The 18,696-nt window shown below is 31.4% G+C and overlaps 2 protein-coding genes across 16 annotated transcripts in view; one reads left to right on the top strand and one right to left on the bottom strand.

The window, feature by feature from the left end:
• LOC148619624 (coiled-coil domain-containing protein 154-like) overlaps positions 1–12,963 on the bottom strand; it is a 45,190-nt gene extending 32,227 nt beyond the window's left edge. For 10 of the 15 annotated variants that reach the window (XM_088579742.1, XM_088579743.1, XM_088579744.1 and 7 more), the window contains exons 1-3: positions 12,910–12,954; positions 7,794–7,934; positions 669–1,148 (exon numbers count right to left, since the gene is read on the bottom strand). In XM_088579742.1, coding sequence (XP_088435868.1) covers positions 669–1,148; positions 7,794–7,934; positions 12,910–12,935 — 647 coding nt within the window. In that variant the 5' untranslated portion in view covers positions 12,936–12,954. Of the gene's footprint in view, positions 1–668; positions 1,149–1,474; positions 1,505–4,749; positions 4,864–7,690; positions 7,708–7,793; positions 7,935–12,909 lie in introns of those variants that run through there. The other 5 variants (XM_088579757.1, XM_088579751.1, XM_088579746.1 and 2 more) reach the window with 5 other exon arrangements.
• Positions 12,964–12,989: 26 nt separating this feature from the next.
• On the top strand, positions 12,990–18,279 carry LOC148619623 (glutamate-rich WD repeat-containing protein 1-like). Its single transcript, XM_088579760.1, has 6 exons — positions 12,990–13,247; positions 14,287–14,576; positions 15,033–15,243; positions 16,478–16,620; positions 17,238–17,435; positions 17,952–18,279. The coding sequence occupies exons 1-6, from the start codon at positions 13,037–13,039 to the stop codon at positions 18,249–18,251; spliced, it is 1,353 nt and encodes a 450-aa protein (XP_088435886.1). The 5' UTR covers positions 12,990–13,036; the 3' UTR covers positions 18,252–18,279.
• Positions 18,280–18,696: the final 417 nt, after the last annotated feature.

Raw genomic sequence — 18,696 nt, 5'->3', positions numbered from 1 at the left:
AAATTAAGGAGGTAGACCTAGAGTAAGGGACAGAACTTTTACAAATCATTGGAATGTTTGTATTCAGCATTTTACATCAATCTCATGTAAGCATCAAAGTAACTTGTACTGATTTCATTCTGTTTTAAATGAAAGCTTGACATGCTTGGGTGAAATTGAATATGATACAAACATATCACTGATTTCAACATAGTTATGTCCCTTACTCTAGGTCTACCTCCTTAAAATCATGTACAAGAATCTAGAATTGGTTGGGAAAAATACTAGTACATGAATTAAAAGTAATTATATTATCTTCTTTATTTTCCAGGTATCAATTAACAACTAACCCAAATAATAAACTTTAACACTCATACTTATATGTACATGTATATATTTAAAGAGTTTTCAATGGATTATCTATTCTGGGTTTTGTTTCATGAAGAAATTTCCTCTAATTCTTCTTCCACTCGTAACCAGACCAATCAAATCCCTTGAAATTAAAAATTTGATGAAAATCTTCAAGTTGAGATTCTTAATGAAACCCATGCCAAACCATCTAACATATTTGATTACACATGTGCTTGGGTTATAGTGGCTTCTGACTCATACTAGAATTTCAACAAATGATACATGTACTGAAATTTACATGTATATACATAAATCGTTTGTATATACTTCAGTCTTACCTAGAAGATTGCACATCCTTTTTAGTGACTAATTCTTGCTGACTACTTTTGACTGCTTGTTCAACACCTTTGGTATGGTTAACAAGTGAAGAGAGTGCTAACCGTTCATCTTCTATTTTCTGTTCCGCTTCTTTTATTCTGGCACCAAGATGTTGAATGAGTTCATTACTGACTTTGATAGCATTTTCAATGTTCCGTCGTGCATTTTGCTCTTCATGCAGCACGTCATCATTATGACGAGCAGAACCTTTTAAGTCACTTTGTAGCCTAAGCACCTCCTCAAGCAGAGCACGATTTGATTTTTCGGACACAGCAACTCTCATTTCCAACTGTCTCAGTCGTTCCTCAGGTTCCAAGTCTGAATTGGTTCTGATGATCGGACTGGCCTTCCTCTTAAAGACAGGAACAAGCTGACCATCCATGTTTCTGGGGGAAATATCAGGCAATGATGGATACTTGCTCTGAAACTGAGTTGGAGGCCTGAAAAACAAGGCTTATATGAAAATATATGTTACACAACTGTAAATTTATTTCAATAAGGCAAAAGAATACATAATTTCAAATTTTATTGAGATGTCACATCTAATGTATGCATCTTTAGCCGTCGGGCACTAATAAACAGATTGAGTGTTTAGCTTTAAAAATATTCCTGAAGATATCTGAGCAATTTACAACTTATTAAAAATTCATACAAATCTATCATGAAAATGTACATCACTGAAAACAGTCTCAACGAAAATATATAACAAGAATAAAACAAATAGACAGCATGCTCCTGAGAATTCCAACAATTCCACTCAATATACCTTGGTGATGGCTTGGCATTGTTATCCATCCTGTTAAGTGATAAATGAATAATAGAATTTCATGGCACATTATAATTCAACCATAATTCCCATTTCTTCCACTTAAACTGCAAAATTATCAAAGGATTGACAGACCTTACAAGACACATTAATATTCATGTCATAAACAATTATCGACAATACATGGGAAGTATGTTACTGTTATTGGAAACAGCTTTGTCTATTGTTCAGGTCTAATGACTACTTCAATAGAAAATCCAATAGCAGTCTCCTACCTGAAAGAACAAACTCCTTATGATCCAGGCTTAGTTGCAAAATATCATTGATTCAAACAAGTATTCAGTTATAAAAATGGTATTGATTCTTTAATTTGTGTGTTAAAGACTTGGGAAATGTAATAAGCTTATCTACAAACATCAAACAGCATTTTAAACAGAAAGAAAATAATTTTACAAATGTCTCAAAATATGACTTTAAACATACATCTTCACCAAGTCATTATATACCTGCATCAGGGAAAAAATAAAAATCAAATATAATTACCAAAAAAAATAGTGAATGTTAAAGTTGATCATGATACTCCGTCACGATCACGAGAAATGATTGTGAACAGATCCATAACATAAGTATTTAAAAAAAAATGGTTTATCAACATAAAATATCCATAACATGCACAGAGGGTAATCATGAAATTCGACAGACAACATTGTTTTATTTGTTAGTTGCAATTTTTGTGAAATTGTTAAAAAAGCAACAAAACTGCTGTTCAAGATCCTTTACATCCTCTGTTCATGATCCAGGGGAAATAACTTTCATGACTGTGTGACATTGTTGCATGTATGCCATAATTCGATTTTTGTTTGTGATCACATGACTCAAGTTATTACTGATTTTACACATGTTAAAAACATGCATATACAACGGATTCCCTCATAACAACAAACTTGTAAGTAGAAAATTCTACTAAACAATAAATCCTCAAACAGAAATATATGTTGATAAAGTGAATTTGCAACCAAAAGGTAATTGAACAGCAATAGATTAAAAATATATTTTTGGCGGATTTAAATTCTGCTGTTTAATTGTTACAACAAAGTATCATAAAAATCCCTGGTTAAAGTTATGTAATGAGAACCAGGTGTATCAATAAATTTTTCATAATGAAAACAACCTAAAACAAACTTAAAACCTGATCTTGAGTTGGATGATAGATAAGGCAGACAAACACATTATACTCTTCTAAACTAGAAGGTCAAAGGAACTATACCAAATTACTTTTCATATCAATAAAACAGATCCTAATGTATCAAGCCTGCCAACACTACACCCCTTAAAATCCCCACTGAAAAAATTGCCACTTCCAGAGTGACTAGGTTTATCAGCTAAATGAGTTCCTAGGCAGCAAGAATATCATTGGATGTGTTATTGCTTTTAACATTCCTAGGAGCTCTAAAATTTCAAGGCTGATAATTTTAGAGAACATGAACTTAAAAAATATGCCAGTAAGGAAGAAAGTTCTTCCAATATGGTAATGGCATACAACCAGCTAAATGAAGAATTCATACTGTATTCATAAAAACTCTCATAATTAAAAATTCAGATTTTAAATTTGCAACTTTGAGTGCACATAGCCAAACCACCCAAATTGCAACACTTGTATTGTTCTTGTATCTATGGTCTTCATATTGAACATGCCATCCTGTAAATTCTCACAATGCAAAACATTAAAGTACCTGTAACTTCTTAGGAGTCAAAACATTATAGAACCTGTAACTTCTTAGGAGTCAAAACATTAAAGTACCTGTAACTTATTAGGGGTCAAAACATTAAAGAACCAGTAACTTATTAGGGGTCAAAACATTAAAGAATCTGTAACTTCTTATGAGTCAAAACATTAAAGAACCTGTAACTTCTTAGTAGTATAAACCTTGCGAAGTTAGCAGAGCTATGTAATACATCAAGTGGGATCAAATAAAGATTATTTGCAGTCAGGTCCTTATGTAAACTGTTCCTCCTAAAATTAGTAAACCTAGCAAATTTTTTGGACCAGGTGAGGTGTGTGGTTAAAAAGCAAGAGGCCAAAATACAGACATAGGTAAGGTATGGGAAACAAATATATTGTACATGCTAATTGCTAGATACAACAGGCAAGGAGGTTCTTCAATAATTGATCACTGCATTATTTGTAGATGGAAAGTCACTCTTGCACAAAATTGTTTGTGTCTGTATATCAATTTTTAATTTGTACAAGACAACATCTTACATTAAAAAAAATCATAACATATATATACAACTTTAAATTAATAGTTGTAGAAAAATATTTAAATTAAAAAAATAGATCATGGCCACTTCTACTAGTTTTGTTTTAAGGTTCTTACTTTTCAAGTGGATATTTTCTCTAAAACTTGATTTATAAACTTGAAGTTTAATAGGTTGTCGGTTTGCACAAACATAATGCAAAAACATACTTGTAGCATACATACATATGTATTTCACAGCAATAAATTAAAGCCAACATATGACAATCTAGAGTACATGTATTGTATAACCTAGTGAAAGTCTAGTGAAATGCACACTTGTGAAATGTTAGCAAAAAGAATGTGAATTTACTGTGGATTTATACAATTAGCAATGATTTATCTGAGAAAATCAGAAATACAAAAATTTAAACAGACAATGGTTATATTTTGTAACAAATTCAGTAGTCTAAGAATATATATATACTTCTATAGTAAAATATTAGTAAGTACTAGTTAATTAAATGTATATAAATTATAATGAGTTGTAACAAATAAGATTCTTAATTAGCTTATTTGATAGCAAAGTATTTAATGAGTTTAAGAGAATTAAAAAGGGCTTTCAAATCAAACTTTTTGCCATTTTCAGCTTTGAAAAGTGAAAATATCAAAGCAATGCCTTATAAATTCAAGAATAATAAAAAAAAATGTTAACTGATTAAACTTAGGTTACCCTACCAAGTCCAATATACTGTATTCAATTTATTGACTGTTGAGCTAGCAAGAGTGGGGTAAAACAACAAAAACTGCTGTAACAGTTATTTATTATTGGTAGAGATGATTTCCCAATCCAAATAAAAATATTGAAACTTTCACTTTTTCTGGCTCCTTAGCAACACATTGTTTTGCCTCTAGGGATACATATACAAAGTGCAAAAATCAGACAGAGAGCATACCAAAGGGAGATGAGTGTATGTCACAGCAACATGCATCACTAGCATCGGCTACCCATGCCTTATATACAACCATTTCTCTTACCTTGACGTGAGAAAAGCATTTGGCGACTCAAGCCACTCTTTCTGGCCACCCGCCCATGTCTTACTATATCTGGCCATTTGCTTAACCCCTAAGCAGATCTATTACTACAGAATTCTAAAAAAGCAAAATGTAAAAATTTGGAAAAGTAGACTGTGGCAAATTTTATTTGATGTTTTCAAATGAGATTTATGGTAAATGAAATTTTGAATATTCTCATAACATGAAAGACATGGATTTTTTTCATGCTTAAGTAAATGAATGCTATCAACAGTTGAGGGGCATTTAGAGCCAAATATAATGATCCAGTTATTTTCCTCTTCAATTATATTCATACACGTACCAACACTGACCAGAGCATCACAGTGTTGATATTGGAGAGGTTTAGCAAAATCAACTTGTATGGGTACATGTACACGTGAAGGGAATTACCCCAAAACATGTACTTGTACTCTACACTTTGAGGTACACATTGAGTTGCTAAACCACACATTAAGTACAATGTGTACACATACCCATACAAGTTGATTTTGTTTAACTTCTATATTATAGATGTATCCTGTATAGGCAAACTAAATAATATGATTATTGTCCAGTGCTTTACATGTATAGTAAACTTACATACCGGTATACATGCACATGTAGTATCAGTGATAGACCTTCACAAAATAATACATCTACCTTGTGAAAATATGTCGCAAATGGGATATTTTGGTGATCTCCCATATTTATCAGTAAACAAATTGAAATAGAATCGATATGAAAAAATAAGAAGTATGACTTTGTATAATATTCATTTTAATTAAGCTATTACTGTGTATAGGGGGTTATATTAGTTGGTATAATATTTGGCAACTTTGGGGATGGTAAGTGTTGCATTAAATACTTAAAGTAAATATTTTGGTGTTTTTAGACAAACTGCAGATCTGCTCAAATATCCTTAACAAAGCATCCCTTAAACATTTCCCACTATATGGTAATAGAAACATAATGATTGATATAAAATAATAACTCTTAGAGTGAGATGATACAATAACTTCAACAAAGAATCTGGGAAATTCAATATTTACATTCCCCCAGCTGCCAAATGAAATGAAAGACGAATCATTCAGTCATTGCATGATAAAATACATATTTCATCTTGCCATCTTCAGTTAGAATTGCTGTGGAAGGTCTTTGGTTTTTGATATATGAAGTCTTTTCAATATCAAATTTTGGTATTTACTTCCTTCCCTTACTTTTCCATAAAATATTTAATTGGCAAAATTTGGTCTTATACTGCCACATTGCTACCCCAAAATATATGCTGCATTTGTCTATGTGATCGATAGACATAACATTATAGTAAATAGGTTTCTATCTAAACAATAAAGTTTCTGTAATACAGGAAATTTAAAGGGATTGCACACATAACATACTAAAACTCAGAAAAAATGTCATAAAATTTGGTTTCCAATGAAAAGGAGATTTCCTTTGATTTGTATACCAAAAACCTCAAAACCATGAATGGGGTCTGTAAGTCTCGTTCTAGTTTCATTTTCATTACAGGAATTTCTGATGTAGAATGTATTGAAATCTGAAGACTGGTCTGCATTTCATTGTATACTTCCGGGATCTCGAAACACTGTATTACCATGCAAAATCTTCTATTTTATGCTTTTTCTTAACATTTTTATCATTTGGAAATAGATATTTGTCATTTTTATTTGTACTTTTATACAAAATTAAGTTTTCCATTATATATTGAACCCAATGCTCTGAAAATGACAAATCTCTATGCATTTGAATGGCAGACTAGGACCCATCCTCGTGAAATCACGGAGTCACATGACGAGACTTACAAAACCTATTCAAGAATCAACTCTCCATCTAACATTAAAAAAAATATTAACAAAAAGAAAACTATTCTTGTCTGCAGATTTCAAGTCCGACAATGAGTTATCTCCCTTAATAAACTAAAATAAAAATGATTATCTTTTCTCATCTTCATTTTGACTTAAGACAATGCATGTTTGAAATAATGATAAGATAAAGTTAATCATGTTGATTATAAAGTAGTTCTTTTCTACATTATAAGAGTCATTTAAATAACAGACAGAACAGATGAATATTGTAACCATATAATGGTTAACAGCAGCTACTAAAGCCCTTCATAGAGTCTCTTGATTCTTTACAATCTTTTGAAATACCCATGTAAATTAATTTTTATAATAAAAATGCTATGGATATACATGTATGTACAATATCCCTATGATGCAGCATTTTTCTAAATCCTGTTCAGTAACAACTGAAAAAAAAAACAACTGAACATCAAACTGACTTTTCTTTTTTAAATATAAGAACTATTCAATATTTATTGTTTAACACGGGGTTTAAATGTAGCATGGATGAGAACTATTTCCAATATCAAATGTTTATATTTCAATTTAGAGAATTGATCTCATGAATATCAGAAACTTTAAAATTCTATTAAAATTCAAAGGCTACAGTATGTCAGAGTAATCAAGGATTTAAATGTATCAAAGTTTGAGCATTAGACTAAACCAACACTTTGGTTGGGACTAGACTAGAATAATCCGATACAATATCCATCAAAATTTCATTTAGTCACTTCAGTAGAACCTAAGATTAAAACAGAGCAAGTAACATTCAATAAATGAAGTCCTGAAACTACGGGTGGTCATGAGGAACGGGGTAATGCAAATATTGTCTACATATTAGTGTCATCAATTAATACAATATCATAAACATGTACATACATGTACATTTTTTCATAGTAAAAAAAATAAAAAAAATTAAGTGAAGTTCGAAGTGATATTTTACAATAAGAATGTGATACACAAAGTTTCTACTAATAATGACCTAAGCAGTGCATTGTGTAAAGCTTATACAACTGACTATAGAAAAAATATATAACTTAAAATGGGAAACAAATATCACTTACACAAACATTCTTAAAATCTAAAATGGCAAAACTCATCATGAATGCACATTTACAGCTATGTCAAAATGAATTGAAAAAAATAACAACATTTAATTCAAGATACCTTTTGCCAATTTTTTCCGTAACATTGAGAGCAGCCGGTACTGATTGTGATGTTGGGATACTATTTCTCCTGTGGGGTATGGCTTTATTATTTCCAGGTGCCTGATAAAGTTTTTTCCAAAAGGAACTCCTTTCCATGTTTCTTAGCAGCAATTCAAAACATAATAAAATCAAACAGGTTTCATTTCAGGCTAATTCATTAAAAATAAATCCATTATCGTGGTATTTTACATTAGAAATCTCTGATTTCTGGTGATCAATTCAGTTGTATTATCAATGTAATCATAAAAGCCAATATCTCCAACAATGAACAATTAATTTCAGCATAATCAAGTTCTACTGTTCCTTTTCAATGACTGAACATATCATGAAGAGAAAACGGTTTCTCCACAACTCAGTTTTTGTTCATTGACTGAAGCTAATATCACAACGAGAAAATTAAAGAGTTCCTCAACAATGCAATTTTTGTTCAGTTATGAATAAAGTTACCTTTGACACCCATCAACATTTAATAACAACAGATCAATTTTTCATTTCCACATACTTCATCCAATATAAATCTCCAGTCCTGTAGTATTGAAGATACATAGTCATACAGAACAACAACGTCTTGTGAAAACACAACTAATACTCATAGATCCAGTTCAACAGGGATCTAACACTTTCAAATGAGGCAAGCAAATGTGATGATTTCAAAGACTGAGATAGAAAACCACAGTGTAATGAAATAACATGAAATACTTTCTACAGAAATACAACTGTGTAAAACAGATATAAACCCATCCGTTAGCTGAAGAAAAAGGCTTTTTATGATACCATAAAAAATTCTCTTTGTTCAGTTGTCTGAGTCAACAGTTTATGATATGTGCTTGACAACAATTGATACAATCAGCTTTTCCTTAGAGAGTTCACTACTCAATGTGTTTTTAATAAATAATTCCAGTCAAAAATATTAATATACATAGTGTGATTGAACTTTTAAGCACTAATTCTCCTAGAAGCACTGTCAGCATTATTTCTCCATGACAAATCTCAAAGGTAATCTCCATCATAGGTAAACTTTTATACAAGTATGTTTTAATTACTAAAATACATTGTCTCCTGGTATCTTATGAAAGCATCATAAAAATAACAATTCATTATCAGTTTCAAAACAAATTCATGATTCCTGAACTATCAAACCTTCAATATACAGTTATATTGATCAATGATGCTTTGCTGTGATACACTCTGATGAACAAGTTCCTCAGCAGGAAGGGTTATAGATCTTGATTCCGAACAAAAACTTAATCAATCAAAAGATGAAACTATACCATTGTCTCTTTATATATATACCTAAAATCTAAGCCCCAGAATTACAAATACAAATCAATACTGCCTTGTTAAAGAATAAATACCCATTAAAGCAAGTTATATATTAGTAATGGATGCTATATTGATGTGTTTAAACAATTTTTAGTACAGGTAATTTCACCTACGAGATTTAGAAAAACATGCCACCTTTAAGCATTAAAATGCATGTGAAATTAGCAAAACACTGAAAACTACTTGGAAATTCAGATAATATTTGTCAAGTCGATTGTCTTGAACTTCACCTTCAAGGTAGGACAGTTTGTAATTATGTTATTTAAATCCGTAAGTACATAATTGATCACGTTACCTGTGCCTTGGGAAAGAATTTTAAACTATATAGAGATACTGAATATAATTTCACTGGTAATTTTGGAAAACTTCCATGGTATAAAACTCTTGAATTCATGTGTAACATATTGTACATTGTTGGTTTGTTTGAATTATTAAATATGCGAAAAATTACTTGAGGTTATCAAATTGTGTCATCATGATTGTTTGTCAGTTTTTACTTCAATATCCTAATTTTTTAATAAAAAAAATTACAAAATTGAACTCCAATTTTTACTATGACAAATTGAGATATTCTTATTTGTAGTACATGTATGAGGTACACTGTCTCTGGATTCAATTGAATTTACAGTGCCTTAAAAATTTGGATTTAAAAATGTAAAGAATCAGTTGCCCTTGATCACCTTTATATAGTGTGATATAATGCTGCTTTTCTCCTAGAGCAATGTTAATTTACGTCTACATGTCATTCTTATTATAATTATAGAAATTGTATACTAAACTATTAAAAGGAGGGGAACTTTCAGCTTCAGCTATTCACAGAGATGGGTTCGATTACTTTCAATATAATTGATTAAAAAATTACAATTAATTACTTTCATATGTATGATGTTAAATTAACGATTAAAGCATTTCCGAAAGTAATTGATTCAATTACTGACTACATTGGCAAGTAACCATGATTACATCTGATTACAATGAATTTTAAATAACTATGATGACTAAATGATTAACGACCATTTTAGTCTTTTTTAGTTGTTGACATGATGCATTATCAATAGATACCAATTGAGGCTTTAATATTTCCATTGTAATCATAACGTAATCATAAAGTAATCAGAATTACAGGGTTTTTGAAAAGTAATTGATTAAATTAAATTGCATGTAATCAGATTTTTGACTGATTAATGATTACAATGATTACTTGAAGAAATGTAATCAATTGCAACTGATTAACAATTACAATTACAATTACCCCATCTCTGGCTATTCATTTGTGGCTTAATCACTTCTATTTATTATATAACATGTGTATGTTTTCATTTGTAAAGTATTTGGTCAACTGAAAAAGGTCTTTTAATACAATAAGGGTGATGTGCATATATTTATGCAGTAAAACTTAATTATTCAGTTTGCAAAATATGATGCAATGCAGTCCATTCACACATTGTGCCACCTTCATTTTCAAAAGTTGGCAGGTATGTGATAAGAATACAAATATACAAGAAAAGCAAACAATAAAGGAAGATATTTCTGACTTAATGGAAACATAAATCTTAAAAAAAAATATACCAATGTCCCTTTTTTGTTGTAAAAACATGCTACACATTAAAGTGCCATCTTCCCTGTGCCCCACTATTTTCAAATCCTAACTAGAACACTGCACTAATAATAAATTGAGTCACTTTTATTCAATAACAATGGGTAACATCACTGGTTACATTTACCCCAACTTTGAAAATGAAAAATTATTTCATTTTGTCTGTAGTTTAGTGCTTGTTGCCTCATTAGCTAACTGTAAACATTAAATTTGTCTTTGAGTGGCATTTAGTAAACAACAGATTTTTTATTCGACAGAAAAATAAGCAAATACAATGTACTCCCCTCTCTTGCAATACAAAATGGATAAAAGCCTGAAGTTTGATTTAATATCAATTTGCAAGCATCTGACAGCAATTATCTTTATGCATATCTGCATATACAGTGACTCACCTTCATATAAAGTACCCTCAAACTATATTGAGTGGTTTAGTAGGAGTTTGTGCAACAGTTAAGAGAGTTATGAGTGCTGTATATATATTTAAAAAAAATCACTTAATGACATTTATCTAGTAATGCAAAACATACATGTATGTAACCTCATATTTGAACTCATTTGGAAATGAATGTTTTGTGGATGTACATCATGATTCAATTTAAATTATTGAGAACATGTAAATCAGTGGTCTTCTTAATCCACAAGAAGCACAGGAATCACAGAGTTAAAAAGCACTTCAAACATTTTTGATTGTTTGTGTAACATTTAGCAAATATTGGAGCAACATTATCAAAAAAATTAATTACCCTCATATTCACTATAGACAAGGTCACAATACAGTTTTGTGTGCAGTTATTCAGTTTGCTGTAAAAACTTTTAAAACCGTAAGTCAGTTGGCCTGGCAATTTTCAACATTTTTTTTTTCTAAGGCAATGAACAGATGAGTGTCAAACACTGAGGACTGAAACAGCATGACATGTTATAACTTGTTTCATCATAATTCCAACACATTTATGATAAAGATGATCAGATGACACATCTAAGTACATGTAATTCTACTCTTAAAACATAAGAGATTGGAATTCTGTTCCTCCATACACCAAGTCTGAAAATACCTAGCCAGACAAACTCTAGCATTGCTGGAGTACATGTCATTCAAATTGAAGGATCACAATACATGTACATGTATATGTAATGCTTAAGATATCAGTCCTGTCACTTGATAAATAACTTGAACTTCAACTTGAAATTACAAAAATTTGTAAACAATACTTCTGAATTTTTAAAATACACACTATAATTATTCTCATCAGCAAGTACATGAACATTTGTTAAAAAAAATATATCTCCAGCAATTCCAAAATGGGATTGACGTAGATCTTATCAACTAGTAGATCTACGATAATGTAAACCTATTTCAAATACTCTCCCAACAGGGTTAAAATTCCATAACATTACTCCTAACGGTGCATTTGATAACATAAATTACTGTAATATAAGAAATAAAATGCATTTTAATCATTGAAATATTGCATTTCTTTGCTCCGAGTCATATCCTCCCCTGATCAAAGTCACAATTTTATCTTTTTGCATTCAAATTCAAATTTTAAACTTAAAAATATAAACAGATTATAAACGTGGGCTTGCATCATTGAGAGTAATGGGATGGAATTGTAACCCTTTAGGGAAAGTATCAGACACAGGGTTACATTAGTGTATCTAATCAACAATATATCACTGAAATTGTTCATCAAAACAGTTCCTGTTAATCACATGAATCAATTATCTTGCTTTCTTTTTATCAGACAAATAAATGCAAAATCAGCAATTTGGAAAGACGTGCTATATTGTGAATGTACTGCAAGAACATCTGCAACAATAATGGAATTATAGTGTTCAGAATGTCTTGCATTTGAAGGATAGAAATGCCTGGTGACATTGAACACATGCAAGTTCAATTATGTCTAGCATGCCATTGAAAAAGCTGTTGATCATCAAATATTTTTTTTATGTTTCTTCATCTTGGACTTGTTGGTGGCAGTGATTTTTATTGACTTCCCAGTTATAATTTTATTACTTTCTAAAGATTTATAGCACGTGCTTGCTCTTTTAAAAGGGTATGTAAAAGGAAGAAGAAATGAACTGGACCGTTATCATTCTGAACACATTAAAAAGTAACGGCAATGGCATTAAACCATAGGAAAGTAGTAAGATCTACCTTTCGCTTCTGACTTGATCAGCCATGTTGTTTGTGTGTATCGAAGGCTTCAGTAATTTTTCTTGCACTGATTGGACAATATTTGACCCGGAAGTATTTGGTCGAACTCTATACCACATGGTCGAAAATGAGTGATAAACAACCAGGAGACGAAAGTATCGATATAGCTGATGATGACGAAGACGACGATATGGAAATGTGTCAAATGGAAGGTGCTGACGAGGAAATGGCAGAGGATTCAGAAGATAAGGTATATCTACCCGGTGAACCACTAGAAGAAGGTGAAGAGCTGGTTTGTGACGAATCTGCTTACAAAATGTATCATCAAGCTCAAACAGGTGATTTATTCACACTTTCAGTCCTTACATATAAGTTAAGTCTAACTGTATTTGTATATATATCTTCTTATGTGAAATATATGTCATATCAGTTCTCTAGTAAATACTGTATTTTCTTGATTATCTCCCCTGTATGAAAAATATCTTCTTTTTTTTTCACTTCAGTTCAGAGCTGCACACATGATGCATTTTTTTTCAGGGATTTTTTTCTATCGCATTAAGAGGAAAAAATGACCAAATAAATAAGGCAAAAGCAGGAACTTGATTACAACTCTCACTAAATGTGGTTCAAACAAATGAAATAAAAAAAAATAAATAGGTTAGGATGCTTATGTTTTTTTTCTCAATAAGGGAAAAAGCATATTGAAACACCTGATATGTGAGGTCACAGTAAAATGTTTTATGACACCCTGTATATTCAAAGAAATTTCAGCAAGCATAGCATTCTAAATTGGCGTAATAATCACAAAATTATATTCTATTAGTTAGAAGATAGAAGCAAACACTGCTAGAAAATACAAGACTAGGAAATCTCAAACACCCTTTGGTGTCTGAGATTTCTCTGTCAGGCATTTGTCAGTGGTGTTAGATCCTTAATGTCTTTTTACCACCATCTATGGTCGATGGTGGTCAAAACTCAATTTACAAAGTTTACAACATTTGAAAATGTCTGTTGGGGTTTTATGCATGAAGTAGTCCCCAGCTGACAAGGAAACATTTTCAGGGCTTTCAAATTCTGCAAAGTGTGTTTCCAGACTTTTTTATGGTCAAACAAATTTGATGCACCCGTTTTTTGAATCTTGGATTGTAAATAGTGATCAGTTTATTGCTCTTTGAAAATTAAAATTTTGGAGCTCTCATGGGAGCAATTTCCCACAAATACTGAAACTTTGCAGGTATGAATTATATCCAGTCATTTCTTTAAATGCAGTAATTTAAGTAATTTCAATAGTTGTATCTTTAAATGCAACACTTTCTTAACTAAACCTTAAATAACTTCAATAGTTTTGATCTATGTAATTTGATCTTTACATCACAGGTGCACCTTGTTTGAGTTTTGACATAATACCAGACTCTATGGGAGACAAAAGAGAGACCTTTCCACTGACTTGTTATTGTGTTTCTGGTTCCCAATCAGAGCAAGGCCATCTTAATCATGTGATTGTCATGAAAATGTCAAATTTACATCAAACAACAAAAGTCAAAAGTGAATCAGAAGAGAACAAAGAGGAATCTGATGAGGATGAAGAAGATGAAGAGGATGAAGATGAAAAGCCAGAATTAGAAACAGCATTGGTAAAACATTCTGGATCAGTTAATAGAATAAGAGTAAGTATAGATTTTATGAATATGTAAAGAAGTATGAAACCTCAAAGTCTAATTTTCTGTCATCCAAAGTATTTATGTGTTCTAAAAAAGATATGTTGTGATTTTTCAACAACAACAAAATTTAATCAAAAGCACATGTACATACTGAATATCAATTCAAGACAACCAACTCTCCATCTCCATCGAAACTATTGATATTACTGATAATTCATTATTGTATACATGGTTAGTTGCTTCTTGACATGGTTTGAAAGACAAGTATTTTTTTCTTTCGAATGAGCCATAAATGAAATCACTTGGGAATGGTTTATTCTGACAAATGTTCTGAGATTATTAGGTAAAACCCTTTTTTCCATTTCTATAGGTTACACATGTAAAGTGAGTTAAATAAACTGTAATAACACATATTGCCAGAGTGGCATGCATACATGATCACATTGTATATAATTATTTTAGGTAACAACTATTGGAGATAAAACAGTTGCAGCAACTTGGTCAGAAAATGGCAAAGTATATATTTGGGATTTGACAAGACCCCTGCATGCTGTAAATGATTCAAATATAATGTCAGTATATACCCGTAATGAAGAATCTCCTCCACCCATTTTTACATTCAAAGGACATCAGTTTGAGGGGTATGGCATGGACTGGTCACCTCTTGTAGAAGGTATGTTATCATGTATACTCGATATGTATGAGTATGAATGAAAGTAAGCAGTGGTCACGCTGTGAATAAAAATCCAATTTTAATTCCAGGGGAACAACTTACACCTACATAATTTGCATAATGATGATCGTACTGTATTGTACTGTATCAGGGGTTGGGAAGGCAAGGAGCCATGGACATGGCCATCTGCCTCTTCTTGCAGAAAATGGCCCCTTCACATAAAAGAAATTCATATGGTTTGTCCCCTTCAGATAAAGAAGATCTTTCCAAAAACCTGAAAATGGCCCCTTCTCAAAATGTTCTTCCCAACCACTGCTATATTTTGGCAGCATATAGTTTAATGTATTTTTTAAATATTTTTTAAACAATAATATGAGGCAGCTGTAACCTGTTAGAGGACAAAGTTGAATGTTTATACATTGTATCTTCTTGTTCCTCATGTCGCTCTTTCTAGACATCTTGATGGTTCTTCTGTCTTCTTGACACTTCTTGTGGCCAATTTATAGTTAGACTGATATTTTTTAGTGTTTGTACTCTTTCAGACTAAAGCAAGGAAGACCTACTCTTATGGCATGTTGGAAATAAAAAAAAGTTTCTAAATTTAAATAATTATTGAAGACCATATGATAAACACACTTTTTTGGAGGAAAATACCGTACCTTGAATGGGAAGCTCACCAAGACGTTACACCTGTCAGACTGAAATCAGCTTTTAGCACTTCCAAACTATGACTTTATTTTGCTTTAAGTAATACTGTCATGAAGTCTGTCCTCAGTGATGTTATCAGGAGTTTCTTAAAACATTTGTGAACAAGCTAACACCTATTTTAGGTTATTTAGTACATTTAAAAATAATTTTCACCTTTCAATTTAGATAATTTGATTATTTAGTTGTGGTACAGTATAATATATAAAGATACAAAATGCATTTCGTTTTTTTTTATTGTCTTATAGCTTTGTTAAAATACAACACAAAGAAGATTTTAATTAGAAAATTAAAAGAAACTTACCAGGTATTTCATACTATTCAAACAATACATTCATGCAACATACTTCAGTGATCCCACTACTTGAAAATTAAGGAAGAGAATGTTGGTGCTACAGAGACTTTATATTTATTAATATCATATACTTATATACACTCCCTGGTCATTACACTCATCATAGTATATTTAAAGAAACAAAATCTGTACTAGAGATTAAATTTTGACATACACTTTTGGATAATTATTCAGGTAGACTTTTGACGGGAGATTGCAAGAAAAATATACATCTATGGAATCCTCAGGAAGGTGGAGCTTGGCATGTAGATCAACGTCCTTTCAGTGGTCACACCTCATCTGTGGAAGATATACAATGGTCACCTAATGAAAACAATGTAAACTTTAATGGTCTAATAATTAACTAACCAGAATGTAAATAATGTAAATTTATACATTCAAACAATTAAAAAAGACTAGCCAGAACTAACTGGTTAATTTTGATACCTACAAGTGGACAATTTGATAGAAAAAAAATGAAATAGCTTAGAATGTTTGCTTTTCTGTGAAGTCAGGTTTTCTTAAGCCATTGTAAGTTATATTAAAATGCAATATTATATAGTAATACCAAAGCTAATCTGGATTCAGGAAGCATTGATCATGTGACATTGTAAAACAAAATAACACACATTAACATTGCTGTCACCAGAGAAAAGGTTTTTTTTTTTCAAAACCAAGAGAATTATGTTTTTTCTACCAATAAGACGAGATAACATCCTTAGAATTATGACAAGTTGGTCCCTTTATTGATTTGGAAGATTTTTTATCACAAATTTATTTCAATGATGTTCTTACAGCATTTATCAAATTTGTAGTCTTATAGTGATGAAAGTCATGTGACAAATCTGACTAATTAGGGTAGTCCCCAAATTTCGTTTGAAGGTCATATCATTAAATATAATGCTCACAATATGCTTTGGTGTACAAAACACTGACTATCTCAGTTGTTTTCTAGGTGTTTGCATCCTGCTCTGTAGATAAGTCCATCAGAATCTGGGATGCCAGAGCAGCTCCAAACAAAGCCTGCATGTTGACAGCAGCTGAGGCCCATGACAGAGATGTTAATGTAATACACTGGAATAGTGGTGAACCCTTCATAGCTTCTGGAGGGGATGATGGGGTAGTGAAAATCTGGGATTTGAGGCAGTTTCAGGTTTGTATTGTTTAGTGACAAGTACTGGTAAAAAACAAATGTCAATGAATGGTTCAGAAAGTTTTTTCCTTACATTAGGGATTTGATTTACTGCTTTTACAAATTTGCTTATTTCCACATCTTTTTTGTTCCTCATATTTCATCCTTGTTACTTTTTGTGAAAGTATAAGTTGGGGACATACATGATTTTTATGATTTTCATTAAAAAAAACATTAACAAAAAAAAACCTCTCATATTGTTTGTTTTTATATTTCATTTCTTAAGGCCACTACAAAGCTACCGATATTGATTGAATTCTTGTTCAAATACATTATGTAGTATGGAAAAAGTTTTTGTGTGAATGATATTGCTGTCTGCATATAAAAATTGAATACATTATGAAAATAAAATTTCCTTAGATTGTGAATGGTAAACATTATAGATAATAAATAAAGCCTTTCTTAAGTCTCCTGGAGGTCTGGGAGAAGAGATACATGAAAATTTTGATTGAAATAAATAATCATTGTCTCTTGTAGTCTGGAAAAGCAGCTGCCTTTTTCAAACATCACACAGCTCCTATAACATCAATAGAATGGAACCCTAATGACAGTTCCGTTTTTGCCGCTTCTGGATCTGATAACCAAATCACTATCTGGGACTTATCGGTAGAAAAAGACAATGAGCCTGAGGGGGGACCAGATGTCCCTCCTCAGTTGTTGTTCATACATCAAGGACAAACTGACATTAAAGAATTACATTGGCATAAACAGTTACCTGGTGTCATTATAAGTACAGCACATAGTGGTTTTAACATCTTTCGGACGATTAGTGTGTAATATTTATTGAATAAAACTAGAAAAATTAGGGTTTTTGTCATGCCATTTGCATTGATTTGTGATTGAATGTATGGAGTAAAACCAGGTCCATTGTTCTTTCAATTAGGATTTAAGTATGAATTAAACCTATGTACCCCACTAAACTTTGTGTACGTTGGATATAATAATTCACAGGACTCATTCTTTTACTCTTCATGTCAAGGTATTTCAGATCTTACTTCAAGGTTGGTTTTCACATGTTGAAAACCTTATAGTTACCTATATAATGTATTTACTGTTTTGAAATTAAGTCATACACTGTTGAATTTATTGTGCTTCATCACATCTGTTCTCAAATGACTTGAATGAATGTTCATTTGTGCTGAGTATTCCTTTATCTAAAACAACTTAGTAATACATTAAAGTAGAATGATTGTCATGAATCCAGTGTGCTATTAAAAAGCTT

Source organism: Perna viridis, chromosome 4 (genome assembly GCF_037379345.1).
Source record: "Perna viridis isolate PV_CMFRI_1.1 ecotype Kerala chromosome 4, ASM3737934v1, whole genome shotgun sequence".
Classification (NCBI taxonomy): domain Eukaryota; kingdom Metazoa; phylum Mollusca; class Bivalvia; order Mytilida; family Mytilidae; genus Perna; species Perna viridis.
This window is presented reverse-complemented; position numbering and strand designations above follow the sequence as displayed.

Bases quoted from the DNA above. Each gene is read 5' to 3' on its own strand.
- LOC148619623 (XM_088579760.1), top strand. From the start codon at position 13,037: ATGAGTGATAAACAACCAGGAGACGAAAGTATCGATATAGCTGATGAT. The intron at 15,244-16,477 runs GTATGTTATCAT...ATAATTATTCAG, and splicing joins CTGGTCACCTCTTGTAGAAG to GTAGACTTTTGACGGGAGAT. The intron at 16,621-17,237 runs GTAAACTTTAAT...GTTGTTTTCTAG, and splicing joins GGTCACCTAATGAAAACAAT to GTGTTTGCATCCTGCTCTGT.